Below are 16488 nucleotides of genomic sequence, written 5' to 3'. Positions count from 1 at the left end.
CTAGGAGTATTCAGAGTATTCACAAACATCATATATGATTCACAGACATCATCATACATTCACCACCATCATATCAACAACACAGTCATTCGTCTTAACAATTTCAAGATATAGAGTGTAGGAAAATATTTAAGCTAGCCAATGTAAAGAACTACTCCCAGGTTACATCCATAGCTTCATATAGACTCTCCTGAAATTTGTGTTTTCACACTTCAATGTCTCAAAAGTTTACTTTTAAATATTTACTTCTATTTTTTAATGACGTCTATGTATATGTGATGGGCAATACAGGTGCTGGAGAAGCCCAGAAGATGGTGTCAATCTTTTGAAGCTGGTGTTGCCTACCATGAAATCTAAGAACTAAATTTGGGTCCTCTGCAAGAGCAATAAATGTTTTTAACAACTGATTGATCTTGTGATCCCTAAAAGTTTACTTTTTGAAAATACTTAGGCAATTCCAAAAACCATAATAGAAGGTAATTGAACCTCTTATTTTTATGTCTAGAGTTTTGCTCCCTCCATCTGGCACTGCATCCCTGCCACGGGTCATTTTGGGTTGTCTTAAGAACTGCAAACTTGTCTTTGAGAAATACCTTGCTCATAAAACATTTCCAGGTTTTTTCCTAAAATCGAAAAGCAATTGTGACCCAAGTGGACTTGCCTTTAATATACCCTATAGCCTTATCAAATCCTCGTAAGATTTTCCCCTAAAGCTGAACTGTTGTTGTGTGAGGCTGGCCACATATGTTCAATGTATCTCATGGTATGAAGCTCAGCAATACCTTCTTGAGATCCATATCATCCAAGTGGTTTTGAATGAACTGCACAGTGGCATTGAAGTCTGCTTGATTAAATTCATAGGGGATATTCCACCCCAAGGGACCAAACTTGCGCCTCTCCTGGACAGTAGAGTGTAGGAAGGCCACTGCATACAACATGGGCTTCCATTGGGCCCCCACACTCACATCCAGCAGGTCCTGACTCACACCTGTTGTGGTTCGGGCAGAGATAAAAGAACATATCTCTCAGGCACTTTCATTTATTATTACTTTTGCAAAAAAACTACTCTGGAAAATGGTTTGATCTAGTTATTTACACTATTTTTATTACATTCCTATAATAATTATCATCTGAATTTAGACTATTTGAAGACCATTTCTCTTTGAAACATTTGCTGAAAGCCTAGGTCAAGGTGAAGGCTTGTCAACATGAGACAAGTTCTTAGAAATCCAGCAATCCAGTGTCAGGATAAAGTAGAAATGAAAGGAAAATGGTTATAAAGTGAATGCTATTATTATTATTGTTGTTATTATAAGTTAATAATAACTATATTAATATCTGAGGTATATATTTGGAGCATAACTTAATTTAATTTATTAATTAAAATAATGTGTGCAAAAATCCCATTTCAGTACATGACCCAAATAATTATTATACATTTATAAAATATATTATACAGACCAATTTCTATTGCTATTACCTTTCGAGCTTTATTTTATCTCCATATTATCTCATAGATTGGCAATATTTAAACTCTTATTATAAGTACCTCCTTTAAGCATAACTGTAGCTTTTAATTGGAATCATCACATTATTATCATTAAATATTTTCATTTAATTGTATCCTTCTTGATAGGTTTTTAAAATTTATCTATTTTACATCCTGACCACAGTTTCGCCTCCCTCCTCTCCTCCCAGTTCTTTTCCCTTAACTACCTCCCCCATTATCACCCCCCCAATCCACTCCTCCTCCATTTCTGTTCTGAAAAGGACAAATCTCCCACGGTTATCAACAAAACATGTCATATCAAGTTGCAGTAAGACTAGGCATCTCCCCATGCATTAATTAAGGCTGGCCAAGGTGGCACAGTATGAGGAGTAGGGTTCCAAAAGCCGGTAAAAGAGTTGGAGACAGCCCCTGCTCTCACCATCACCTCCTAGTTAGCTTTTCTTGAGCCTACTTCAGGTATGAAAATTGAAAAGTCTTTGAGTGAACAAAGTATGTGGCACACACAGCTGTGAATTAGCAGGGTCAGGATGAAGGTTCCTGTTCCCAAGCTCCAGATTCCTTATGTGACTATGAGCTCCAGGCCTGGTAGAAAAAGGCAGAGGTAGTGAAGACAAAAGTGTAATCTGGGGGACAGTTGTGACAAGAGGGTCATTTTGGTCTTGCTTGTTGATACTTTGACTCTTTTGTGTTGTTCACTTTTTGTTTCATTTTGTGTTTTAAGATATAGTCCTACAATGACAATCCAGGTGCTTTAACCTGCTATGTAACTCAGGCTGGCATTTATCTCACGATTCTCCTGCCTCAGCCTGCTGAGGCCTGAGATTACCGTATGAGCCACTCTCCAACACTGTCTGATTTTTTTCTTAATTTTATTTTATTGAGCTCTACATTTTTCTCTGCTCCCCTCCCTGCCTCTTCCCTTCAACCCTCTCCCAAGGTCTCCATGCTCCCAATTTACTCAGGAGAGCTTGTCTTTTTCTACTGCCCATGTAGATTAGATCTATGTATGTCTCTCATAGGGTCCTCATTGTTGTCTAGGTTCTCTGGGATTGTGATTTGTGGGCTGGTTTTCTTTGCTTTATGTTTAAAAACCACTTATGAGGGAGTACACGTGAAAATTGTCTTTCTGGGTCTGGGTTACCTCACTCAAAATGATGTTTTCTAGATCCATCCATTTGCCTGCAAAATTCAAGATGCCATTATTTTTTTTTCTGCTGTGTAGTACTCCATTGTGTAAATGTACCACACTTTCCTTATCCATTCTTCAGTCAATAATACCACTTTTGGGTATGTATCCAAAGGATGCTCAATCGTGCCACTGTCTGATTTTTAACGTAGCTGATGCTCTGATGTGCAGCCCTGATCAGATGGATGAGGACATCATTTAACTCAGACCTTCCTTTCCAGAGAGGCTGTACTACTACACTAGTGGAGGTATGGAGTAGAGAGACCACAGACAAGGGTGTCCCACTCAGGCTTACGTAGAACAATATTGGAAAGACAGAAAAATTGAAAGTAGAAAAATCATGGGCTCAATTCGCATCATTTCCCATGGAGCACAATACCTGAGTCCCTACCAGGCAAAGGAAGTGTATAATTTGCTGGTTCTGCTTTTGAAATCCCTTTAGGAAAACTGTGTGCAAATCCTGTGGCCTCGGGATCATTCCCCAACTTACCACCGTACGTTCTTTTCAGGCCCGCCCGCAGGCCCTGAGGTGGCTCGTTGGCAAACCTGATGGACATCTGCAGGAGAGTTATAGGGAACTGCTTGTGAACCTCGGTGGTGATCCACAGGCGGAAAGTGTCGTGCACAGTCTCCGTTTCTGTGATTATGTCCATTAGTTCCCCCAGGAAGTCAAGGCCCAGGTGGCAGTTCTGTAAGAGGACCCATCCGCCCTAAGGATGGAAATCAGGTCAGTTTCTTTCACCTGGAGATTTCAATACAACTTTCTGCAGAAATTATGTCATTAAAATTTAAAATAGATGCATGCTTAAACAATATAATTAGTCTAGGCCAACTCTAGCAGTTCGGTAATGCTGACTTGAGATGTACAATATGTTTATTGCAATTGTTGCACAAATTTATTCCACAACATACTGTCTTGCCAATACACATAATGATGCTTTAGCTCTGTCATAACAATAGCCAGAGTAAAGCAGAGAAAGAGGAAGCAGAACTTACAAGTAAGGCTGAGCTCTGCTCCCTCCCCCAATTCCATTCAAACTACATCGAAAGCACTGTAAGGCATGATCCTAAACACAACGATAATGAGAATAAGCAATACTGATGGCATGTAAATAAGATTCCAGAAAACTGAATCCTAAGCTGCACTCTGGGTGCTTCTGGGAGAGGCCAAGAGTTGCTAAAAGTACAAGAATGAAAGAGACAGAGAAACAGAAAATGGTACCCAAGAATAAAGAGCAAAACATCTGGCAGGGACTGACAGAAGGGGGAACGAGGGAAAAAAGGAAGTTAGCCTTCCAGTGCATCCTCACCTCTCTACAGAAAGATGAGAAGCTGGGTCTGTAGAGGGCAAATCAGACAAGGCCTGGACTGAAGAACCAGCACCTCAGGGGGGAAACAACCACACTGAAAACACTTGGAAGAAAGTTTGCGGACAGAATTTTGAGACTTGATTTCTTCTTCTAGAGTCTTAGAATACTGGTAACCAAACATATACCTCTAGAATATGGAAGAAATTTCCCTGACAATCTAATCACTTTAAAGACAAGAGCCTTAAAATGACGTCTTAATTTTTGCATGAATTATTCTGTAACTGTGAGATTCTTTACATATAGCCACCCAGGCAAATGGTGACTGTGCAAAAATATCCCTAGTATCTGATCTAGGGGATATTTTGAATACAATCAAATCACCTACAGTGTCCATATCACAATCTCAGGTGCTTTTGAATCTAGACATTTGGTCTTACATTTGCCATGGTCTGGTGCAACAGCTTCCTTGCGTGGACCTCCTGACCCTGGCCCATGGACACATAGCGTGTTTCTATCTTTAGTCTCTTCCCCAAAGCAATGATGGAATCTGTGGGGTCAGAGCCCATGGACAGGAGGCAGATGAGTGGTGTCCGCGGGTCAGATTCCTCCCATGTCTTTTCCAAGTCCAGGATAACTCCCTCTGCATAGTTCTCTCCCATAGAGTCCATGATGTACTTGCGAGCCTGTCAAAAGCAGTACAAAGTCAAGAAAACATTTCTAGCCCCTTTGTGTATCACAATACAGGATGGCTTCTGCAGACTGTCTCAAAGGTATTCATATTAACTGCTAGGGAAACGGGGCAGTGACTTCTTTTCCTGGTGTCTGTTTTCAGTTTGTTTACATTTCAATGTTATACTCAGAGAGACTGTGCTCCTTGCCAGACAAAAGCAGAGTTAGAACTTCATAACCCTGGTTCCCATCCAACACACTGATGGCTTCTTGCTGTCTGCATAAGATTTGGAAACTTTATTATTTAGGATGCTAACCCTAATTCCAAATAGTTCAACAGTACAATGCTTGAAAATTAATGAGTATTTACCAAATAGATAATCACTGAAGAACTATTTATTACATTGATTAGTGAATTAATTAATTATTTTTAAAATACTTACTTGATAATGTCTGCTCATCATTTTCATCATCCCTTTCCACTTTTTGGTTCTGTCCTTCTACAATTAATTTTGTTTGAACTTTTACTGAAATCTATGTTGATAAGATCATAGGTTTTATTTAATTCATTTACTTATCATAAGAAATACCTAGTATTCTTTTTGTAAAAGTTTAGACAGTGATTTTTTTCAACTGCCTGTATAACACATATGACCCTTAATCCCTATTCTTTCCCTCACAATAATTGGGTTGTCCCCTTAAAACAAAAAACAAAACAAAACAAAAAGCTGTTCTCCAATTCCAAGCTTGTAGCATCCACATGTCTCCATAGTGAGACCCCCAGATGAACCTTTCTCACAGATGAACAAGCAAAACCCAGCTGTCAGTACACTAACTTTATCTCCCTTGAAGCCAGAGATGAGTGTACTCAATCCTATCCCCAGAGGAATACACACAGAGCTTCCCTTGACTCTGAGGTTTTAAACAAACCTGGGCTATAAAGTTAACAATCTTGAGCGATGAGCGTCTTACCAGTAGAAGCTCAAAGCCCTGAACTGCGAGATCATTCTGAGAATGAATAATACTACAGATGAAAGAAGTGTGTAAATAGATACTGGAATCAAACTTGGGATACTTTCAAACCAAAGATGGTTTAACTAGCCTTAACCTTGACCTCCCGGGTCCAGGTCATGACAAGGGAATCTGGAAGCCTGCAAAGATGCCTAGTATCTTATCATAGCAGAAGTGAGTGCCAACTGAGACAAGATAATCAAATATTCATAATGCTCTACTTCAGCATTTCCATTCTAGATAACTTTGTCCCTCACATTACAAAGTAAAACAAGCTATGAAATACCCATCTTCTGCACACTGAAAAAGAGACACATTAGGTTCCCATTCCCTAAGGGGAATGATCACAGATGATCACTGAGAAAGCCCTGGACCACTGTACCATCATCTCAGTTCTCAGTCTGCCTTATCATAAACCCTAATGTCCAGTTCACTACAAGCTCGAGATTAAATGTGTGCTGATTTGGTAGAGTGCACAATTTCCTTGACTTGATAGCTATTTCTAAATAATTGGGGGAAAGGTAGCTTGCCTACCTTCTTAGGGGCTGTGAAGTTTCTACTCAGAGCTTTTCCTTGCTAGTAAGGCTGGGCAAATGGTAAGGAAATAACTAGTCAGGACTCATTCCCTGATTCATGGAAGCCCTCACTCATTCACACCTTTCTCCCATTTGCTGGCTTTAGTAGTTGAGAGGTGTTCTAAAGATGTGGAGTTCAATCTGGTTGAATTTGAAGCACAATATGCCATATATCTCTCATTGTGTTTTCTAAATTGGCAAAACCCAATATGAAAGTATCTAACCTTGCTTTAAATGGCTAAACACTTTCATTGCAGTAAGTACTTAAAAAGTTTGTTTAGCATGTCCACTGAGGTCATCAAGAATCTACTCTATATACACATTTGGAGTCACTGAAGGTCTGCAGGCAGGAAGCAATTCAAAGGCCGGCCGGTCATTCCACAGTTGCGGTTCCTGCTCAGCCACAGGCAGCTGCCATCACTACAGCTTCTCAGTGTGGCTCGCCTACATCTAAAGACCAAATGTTTTCTATTTTAAGCTAATGGGGTACTTGATACCACCCAAACCATCATGTATATCAACCTGCACCCAGTGTGGACATTGCCACAGAAGACATTGCAACACAGTAAGGGTCACATGGAAAATCATTGGAGCTTTTCTAGTTACATGGGCTCTGTTGCAATTGTTTAACCCATCCATTGAAGCACAAAAGCAACTTGATACAATACAGAACAAAATGGTGTGGCCTTGCTCCAATAAACTTCATAAGCCTGATTTGACTACTCCACAATGTACAGTATGCAACCATTTGATAATAATGATAAGATAAAATTTTAAAAACTGAGATTTAACTGTTACATCATTTTCACATCATAAAATATCATTCTTCTTGTTGGTTTAATGTATTAAAAATATAAAAGTTATGCTTATCTCAGAAGATATTTAAGGCAGTGAGCCCAGCTCTCATTCTCTTGGTAAAGAAAGCTATTTAACTTAAAATGGAAAGCATGATTGGTGTAGAAGGTCCTTCTGTCTATGTTTTGCTTTCATTGGTTAATGAAGGAACTGCTTCGGATCTACAATAGGGTAGAACTTAGTAGGCAGGAAGACTGAATGGAATGCTGGGAGAAGGAAGGCAGAGAGAGAGAGAGAGAGAGAGAGAGAGAGAGAGAGAGAGAGAAGCCATGGAGTCACTGGAGACAGATGTTGCAAATTTTACCCAGTAAGCCACAGCCTTGTAGCAATCCACAGATTACTAGAAATGGGTTAAATTAAGATGTAAGAGTTAGCCAATAAGATGCTAGAGCTAATGGGCCAAGCAGTGATTTAATGAATATAGTTTTCGGTGTGGTTATTTCGGGGATGAGAAGCCCGGCGGCCAGGGCAATCAAGCGGCCCTCTTTTCCCACACATGATGGACTTTTTGATAAAAATCCTTGTTTCTTGGGAAGAAAGAAATTCTCAAGATCACAGCCACTGGTTCCGATTGGTTAAAGTCCAGGGTTTGCAGTTCATTCTGTGATGTAAGTCTCAAGACAAAACTGCAACATGTGTGAAAAGTAATGTTTCCTCACCTCCATAACTCAGCCCAACACAAGCATTGTCTCATTGGGTCCCCATCCCCATAAGTCCCTCTCTCACAGCAGGCATGAAACTTGGCTAGCAACCTCTTCCTCTTCTCTCCAAGGATGTGCATCAGGTGGCCCTGCCAAGCAGTGACAGGATGTCCCTGCTTTTGGGATTCCTGCTTCGCCTCGGGATTATACACACAATGACCAGATAATAGCAAATAAACAACAGCCTCTTGAGGTTGTGCAATGGCAAAAGCAGTCAGTTTTGTAGAAATACAGGAAATACATGTTTATTACCAAACGAGCATTTAAGCTGAACAAGAGTGTGGGCAGGCCTTGTCCAGACAATGGAAAGTCAGAGTGGGCTGTACTTCATACAGTGAACACATGTACAGGAATTTCAGAGCAAACAAGAATAAATTGTTTCATCTGCATAGAGGACATCCAGTACAACTGTGTAACTGATGGTTTGGTGAGAGCCAGCCAGACTTCTGCACAGCCTGCCAATCTATAAAAACTTAACACCTCATTGGCACGAGTAAATACATCATGCTACATTTTCACAAGTGATTCAGTCCAACTCCAAAGAACATTTTGTTCCATCTGGTCTCAATTAAGCAGGCACAACCTTGGAGGATGGGAAGGAAAATGAACTCAGAAGCTGTCTCGTATGGACTGACCTCCCTCTGTGGCATCGTTTTAGACATCACTGCATATGTAGCATTAGGACACCCCCTGACAGTGCGGTATTTCTGTGGCCAACCCACCTGATATTCCTACTGTGAACCATCACACCAGACAAAGTGCAATGCATGAATTGCAGCCTGATATTGCTTATGGCGAACAGGAACAGAGTATATAACAATGTGGGGCTTATCTGGCAATAGTTTTTAAAAAGGACTCATGGAGATACAAATTTCAGAGGGTGGAATATATTTCCAGAGGACCATCTAGATTTTATTCAGAAATTGAGTGTGATTGTAAGGGCCATGGTAAGCCCTTACAATTGAAAAACTGTGAAATGGAATATCCTTGCTGTTTCTTTTAGAATATAAAGGCTATTTCAGAGTGGGCAAGAAGATACAAAACGTGACCAGTAAAGAGGCCACACTTATGTCTTGCCTGAGAATGACAAAGCCATACAGAGGTGGGAACGTTACAGAGGAGTCTGAAGGCTTTCATTTTAACTTTGAAACTAAATCTTTTCGGTGGAAAAGGGAGAAGGGAGGTAAGGAGGCAGAAGTGGATAAAGAAACAAATGTACTTACACTTTCCCTCTTTCACCGCCCTGAAAAAGGCAACCTTTGACCATTCATTGTGGAAAGTACAAATCATGAGGGTGAAAGTGGGAACTGAATGGAAGCAAGACCTCAGTGCCCTAAGTGGCAAAACCCAGTTTTCTTTTCTTAATAAGTCTTTAGATCTAGCTGTTCTTTGATTTGAGGTACCTGAGTCGAGGTGAGGATAGTTACCTTGTCCATTTTGTGTTACCCTCTGCAGAGAACACGGTGAATACAGAAACCAGCAGATTTTGCTGCCGTTGCTATATGGAAGTCATTAAGAAGTCTGCCTGTGCTAAATTTTAAAGTTTTAGTTGTGAAAGCAAGGCCTGCTCCTTCTCAGTGGGTGAAAAGTCATATAAAAAAGTCTTGGAGAACATGAAGCTTTGGAAGAAGGATTTACATTTTAGCCATATGCAGAATTCAGTTCTAGAGAACCTCTCACTCAGAGCTGTGGCTTTATCTAGGGAACTGACACTATATCTGTCCTGCTAGACGTCTCTCTCACTAACGTTTCTGCAGTTTTCTTGATTATACAAGAGCTGATTTACAGCTAATAAAATAAAGCAGCTCTATCATTTCTGAATTATTATAAGATGACACAAGAGAATAATGCTTTGCATTTGTGCTATTCTTACATGCCAAGCTCAGAGTCATGACTTTCTCATTTGCATTTGTTTTACCCCTGGGACTACAGGGATTTAATAAATCACTTAGGGACATGTGCACCTCAGTCCTTCCTTTGCTGTTTTCAATTCCATTTATCATATTGGTCTTGCTAAAAAATAGTTTGGATGTCCATTAGGAAATTCCATTTGATAATCATATTCAAAATACTTCTCTAAGCTTAAAGAAAATTCTCCTGTAGAACACACTCTCTTGTTTCCTTTTAATACACATTTTACCTGGGCAATGGTTCTGTCGGGACACCAGGACCTAATAAGGAGAAGACGTCGGAAGCAGTCAAGAGATTTATCATAGGCATTTGGAAGAGGTTCCTCCTCTGGGTTTTCTTTGTCAAACCAAATTTTCCACAGTTTTTCATTTCTTGATATCTGAAAATACCATAGGATAAGAAATGTGTCGTGTCACACAAAAACCTTTCAGCAATTGCACATTGTCATTGTCTATCAACCTTTCTGACCCTTCTAGGCACATGTAAGCCATATACTTTCACTATTTTTAAACATTATGTATCCTGGTGTCAAAAGTCTGGCTGTCTAAGATTAAATACCACTTGCCTCCAAATCAATCTATGCTAACATTATCCTACCACTGGCTGCCAAGGTAGAGAGAGTCCTGAGATGCTTGATTTCTTCTCTACCTTTATGGTAGCAAATTTATAAAGAAAGAAAAATCAATGGAGCCCTATTTTCATTATCTCAAGGAAGACTCATCGGCTCCACAAAATTGTCTTATAATCCGGTCTTGCTCATTCATGTTTCCTCATTTCCTAGGACCACTCTTGACTCAAAGGAAGACATCAAATATATTTGTTCTTAAATAAACAGGTTTGGGGTCAATATTCTATCAATCTAAAGTAATTTGAAGGATTGCATCCAATATCATCATCACATGGATGATCAGACCCCTGGTACTTATAGGCAACTGGCAAAGCATACAATGTATTACCATATACCAGATACAGATAACAGAAACAAATAGGACACCAGAGTTACAGAGGCAAATACAACAAAAGTTTCAAGCAAACAAATAACATCCATGAATTAATAGATTTTTTTGGGGGGGAGGGAGTTCGAGACGGGGTTTCTCTGTGGCTTTGGAGCCTGTCCTGGAGCTAGCTCTTGTAGACCAGGCTGGCCTCAAACTCTCAGAGATCCTCCTGCCTCTGCCTCCTGAGTGCTAGGATTAAAGGTGTGCGCCACTGCCACCAGGTAAATTAATAGAATCTTAAGTCCTCTGATAATCACTTTGATAAAAAGCCTCAAGTATATTTCCTAGTTTAAACAAAAAAAGAACCTTCCAAAAAATTAATTAAAAAATAAAAAAGAACCTTCCTGGGTTCATGTTTAGAAAGAACCATTTAAGAATAAAAAAAAATCCTAGAGAGAACAGGGGGCGCCACGGGCGGGCGGGGAGGGAGCAAGTTGCTGCGAGACAATCTCACCCTCTGGACGAGCGACCAGCAGGATGAAGAAGCAGAAGGCAACTGAAGATCCTTCAGGTCCCTGGCCCTTTCTTCACCCACCACCCCCATCACTGATTCTTCCTTGCCACAATCACTATATCTAGTGCTAAACCTATCTGTATTGGCAGCACAGCTATTCAGATCTGCCCTCCTGTCCCTTGGGAAGCAGTTTCAGATAAACCTTCATGGGCATTTGCTGGACTGATGGTTGCTTTGAGCCACAGGGCATCATTCCCTTTTGAATTGTGCAGAGAAGTGTGTTCTGAATGAGGCATTTTATTATGTCTGTTGATCTATGGCAAATCCAGGTGATGGTAATTGAGGATTGTAGAAAGGAGAATTAGCCAACACAGGCTATGGCTGCTATTTAAAACAAGCTGATAGTGTTCTGTTAAGCAGTACATCTTGTGCGTGCAAAAATGAATTTGACCCTCTCATCCCTTCCTTCAGCTAATGGAAACTGACACAGCAACAACTTGTTCCTTCACCATCAGCTTTACAAACTGTTAACGTGAGCTTTCAGCAGCCCTTGCTGTGCCTCTTTAAATTATGAAGTGCACACACCTTCTTTTCAATGCAATGCATCAGAAGTTTTGATATGTGTAACTTTCTTTTTTTTTTTTTTGGTTGTGATTAAGAATCATGGATTTATTTTTTGTAACTCGTTGGCTATTGTTCTTGTGTATTCTGACAGCATCATGTGTGTCAACCTGTGTCAATCATGATGGGTGGTTATAAAATGCCAGACAGCTAAAATAAATATTTTGGACTTTAAAGAGTAAATAAATGCTGCTTTGGGGATATTAAAAAAATGAATAAAAAATCTGTTTCAATTATGAAATTCTGTATAATGGGGCTGGATTTCACACATGTGACATACTATCCAATCTAGGGAAAACTCCTGGATGTATCCTGATAGAAGGATAAACTAGAGTGCATTAATAACTCAGAATTTAAGTTATTTTTCCTAAAACAACTAATTATACATAAATTATGGGTTAATAATAACAAACATCACCAGTTGTGAGCCAAAGTATAAAGGCACTTCCAAATTTAAACTTCCTGGTTTAAACTTGAACTATCAACGTTAAAAATCTCATATTTCTTGGTCAAAACAAGCATCCATAGCCTCTTCATTCTGTTTCTGAATAAAGCCATCTTTCTGTCAATCTCATTTCTCTATCATCATCAGGTAGTAAACAACCTCCTTTTGGACTCACACTCAACTTCCACTATTCCTGCACAAACAATGGTGGCAGGCAACTGTATGGTTTAAAGAACGGTGACATCTACAGATCGAGAGACAAATGCCAGCATGAGGGTCAGACCTGGATAACTAGTTAAGAAGGAACTGGAAGGAAGGACAGAGGAAGAGGAAGGAGAGAGACAAAGGACAAGAAGGGAAATTTAGTAGAATATGCTGTGCGTATTTCTTTCCATTTCTTTTCATTCTCTAAAAAGACCACACAGAGAGGATTATGCATGCATTTAATTATTCTATCTAATTAGACCCATCAGTTTTTCTATATATAGACCTTTATAATAACATGTAGGCTGAGACAATGACAATTAAACATCCTGAGCGCACTTCTTCCTACATAACCAGCCTTCAGAGGGTGCTGTTGTTTTCAGGCTGTGGAGGAGCTGCAGGAAAAAACAAACACGTACAATACCTTCTAAAACTTACAGTATAGGAAAGAAGCATCTCTCCTCCACAAACTTTGCAGTGATAAATCTAAAAGCTGCTCACCATGACAGTATCTTACATACATTCAACAAACATAGTACCTGATCGAGGATGTCTGAAAACTGTCTAAGTTTGCTAAGTTCCACCAAATTCAGCCAGGACATGTCTAGGATCCATTTTGATGGTTTAGGAGGGCAAGCTTTAAGATCCAATGAGGCGCCACCTTTAAAATTAAACGTAAAAAGTTGCCAGCTCTTATTTTTGCTTTAAAGTAATTCATTTAGTAAATGTTTCTGTTTGAAGTGTCTTAATTTCAACGACTTTACTGCTTTAACATTTATTAAATTCAGAGATATAAATCATAGTTAGGAGCATGCTTCAAACCTAAATAAATAAATAGATGATTATAGAAAACTCAACCATACGTCAGCATTATAGCTTTAGAAACAAAGTGATGCTAGATTCTGTTGACCTGACACCAACATCTAGGGCAAGCTATCTTATTGGCCTGGAACTCTCCCTCTAAACTTTAAATAATATGGCCTACATGCTGTGCTAGAAATGTATAAACCATGCAGGATTGAGGGCATGGCAGGTCACTAAATGAACAGCTCGTCTCAATATTAAGAATGGCCTTATACTGTTATACGCTAATTTTAAATATATAGCTTATCGACAGATGCTAGAATCACTAAATATATTTGAAGGTTTCTCTTCTGTAAGCAATATTCATCTGTTTTGACCATATCTTAGGGCCTCTGTCACATTGCTTATATTGGGTAATCTAACAAGAACAAAATTTCCATTTGGTACTGATTCGTCTTTTTTCTGATAACCTTCCTAAGCACACATAACTTTTAGCACCAAATGATAAAGGACACCTTCAAAACATCATTGCTGCCACTTAAAAAAATATCAGCAGGTAAAAGTCATAATTTAAGTAAAAGAAACCATTAGGCACTCTTTAAAATGATGAAATAGGTTGTCTAATAAATAACATCCATTAAACTATTCCAGGAAAAAAATGTTCTAAACATTATTCACAAAAGAAAAACCAACCTACTGAGTCATCCAAAGACTATTTGTTTGATAAAGCAGGTTATAAACAAATAATGTAAAAGATATTTATTGAGTCATTCTCTACCTAATCCAAATACCATGTACTATTACACTGTATCCTTTTGTCAAATCAATCTTAGTTCATTTATAGTAAAGTAAACAGGGCCTTGAAACTATTTCAATGCAAATATTGACTCATAAAGTAAAAAAAAAAAAAAATCTTGTCATGCCAGGGAGAAAATGATAATAGCACCATGTTCAATAAATGCTTCACCAATTTCCATGACAACTGCCCATTTTCCATCAAAATGTATAAAATAAGGTAGCTACCAGTGAGTTAACAAAAGACTATTTTTGGAAGTGGTGAGTGAGCCTTTTAGGTTTAAGCACTGTTCAGTGTTGAGAGAGGGCAACTATGTTGTAACTGTCTTGCCTGTTCCAAAAATGTACAGTGAAGCACAAGGAATGGTTGTATGTTGGGGAAGAAAAACTATTTTTGATAACTCAATAGCAGATTAAAAAGATTATTTAAGAAACAGCTGAGAAAGGAAAAATGGATTCAGCAGGGCTCAACGAGAAGAAGTTGGGGAGAAGGAAATTAGAGTTAATATTAAAAAATAAGCATTATATTTGGGTATGAAAATCTCTAATTGTGCCAGTGGGACATCACCAGCCAAAATCTCCCAGATATGTAAACCATTTACTGGCACTGAAAATTTTATTTACTAGACTATGGAGAAGAGCAGAAATACTGTTACCCATTATAGGGTTTCTTAGTTATTTTATATTGCTGTTGGTAAAATACCATACCCAAAGCAACTTTTAAAAAACTTTAACTTGGCTTACACTTTCAGAATAGTGGAGTACATGATGGTGGAACCAAGGAAGAGCTGAGAGCTCACATTAGGAGACACAACCGTAAGGCAGAGAGAGAGAGATTGGGAATGTAACAAGTTCTTTGAAACCTCAAAGCCTACCCAAAGTGAGACAGTTCTTCTAAGAAGGCCATGCTTCATAATTCTTCCTAAACAGTTACACTAGCTGGAGACTAAGTATTCAAAAATATGAGATTGTGTGAGTCATTCTTGTTAAAAACACCAACTAGACACACTCTATTTTAATTTGTTTTATATATGCCTATATTTAAGGAAGCTTCTGTAGTAGTATGTCTCCAAACAAACTTTTGAAAGGTATTAAGTGTTATACCTCTTCCACCCTGCCCTCAACTTAACCCCTCTTGCACCTTTGTTCCCCTTTAACCTTTTATACCACTATGGTCCATCTCTCCTAGACCCATAGCCTTGTAACAATTTCCCGCATATCTATGGATTTTCCAAATTAAAGACACTTATCTGAAGAGCTAAAGCTAACAACCACGAATGAGAGAAAACTATGTGACATTTGTCTTTCTGGGTCTGGGTTACCTCACTCAGAACATGAAGAAATCAAGCTGGTACTCACCTTGAAGCTTTATCTTTGCTGGCTAGCTTTCACAGAACTCAAATGTGCTATGTATGCTACTGGGGAATAAAGGGATCCTTGATGTCACATAGCTGTGGAACCTCGAAAGCTACAGTAAAAACCAGATTGACAAGAGACATACTGGCGCTACAGTAATTTGACTATCATGATAGTATCAATCTACTTTCTGGTTGGATTCAAGGACCACTCCAGATGACCAAACTCATACCTGACTGCATTATTGGAACCAAGAACCCATGGCTAAACATGTCATAGGTTTTAGGGAAAAAACTGCTATTATTCTGCTAAATGTACATAGTATTAAACAGAGTCCTAAAAAATATACTGTTTGAACATAGATTAGTGCATCTATCAATCCTCATCAGAGAATCATCTCTTGTCAATAGATAGCAATTAACTCAGACCCACAACTAAGAGACAGCAGAACACAACACTCATCCCTACATAGAATATGTACATCACATCCTATCCTCCAAAGGGTCATGGATCACTGCAGAAGAGGGAATGGAGAGACTGCAAGGAATCCAATAGCGCAGGAAATAAAATGAAAAAAATTAAAAAATAAGATTGTATATTTTTAAATATGCATATCAAAAGCTAATCAAGTCAAGAGAAAGACTACAGAATGAAAGAAAAATCTGTGTAAGCTATATCAGACAATTAGTATCTAGACTTTGGAAAGAACCCAAAAATCTAAGTACCAAAAAATTAAACAATTTGAGCAATGAATTGGGTGATAAATAGGAGAAGGAGGAGAAGGTAGAGGAGGAAGAGGAGGAGGAGGAGGAGGAGGAGGAGAGTGCTGATGATGGTGGTGACAATGACAAACAAACAAGGAGAACAGGAGTAAATGACCAATAAGCAAACGAAAATGTTCAACATCCTTATCTGTCAGTGCAAAATGAATTTAAAACCATTAAGACTCCATCACCCCAGTCAGATGAGCTGCCATTAAGAAAACAAATAATAGCCGGGCGGTGGTGGCGCACGCCTTTAATCCCAGCACTCGGGAGGCAGAGGCAGGAGGATCTCTGTGAGTTCGAGACCAGCCTGGTCTAC

At 39.0% G+C, this 16488-nt stretch overlaps 1 protein-coding gene across 1 annotated transcript in view; it reads right to left on the bottom strand.

The window, feature by feature from the left end:
- Positions 1–16488, bottom strand: part of Dnah5 (dynein axonemal heavy chain 5) — a 257325-nt gene that overhangs the window by 20112 nt on the left and 220725 nt on the right. The window contains exons 69-73 of the mRNA XM_005356665.3: positions 12990–13111; positions 9958–10107; positions 4444–4689; positions 3187–3406; positions 783–988 (exon numbers count right to left, since the gene is read on the bottom strand). Of these exons, the coding sequence (XP_005356722.2) occupies positions 783–988; positions 3187–3406; positions 4444–4689; positions 9958–10107; positions 12990–13111 (944 nt within the window). The remainder of the gene's footprint in view (positions 1–782; positions 989–3186; positions 3407–4443; positions 4690–9957; positions 10108–12989; positions 13112–16488) is intronic.

The sequence above is a fragment of the Microtus ochrogaster genome, chromosome 19 (assembly GCF_000317375.1).
Source record: "Microtus ochrogaster isolate Prairie Vole_2 chromosome 19, MicOch1.0, whole genome shotgun sequence".
Lineage (NCBI taxonomy): Eukaryota > Metazoa > Chordata > Mammalia > Rodentia > Cricetidae > Microtus > Microtus ochrogaster.
The sequence above is the reverse complement of the archived record's forward strand: the minus strand, read 5'-3'. Positions and strand labels throughout refer to the sequence as shown.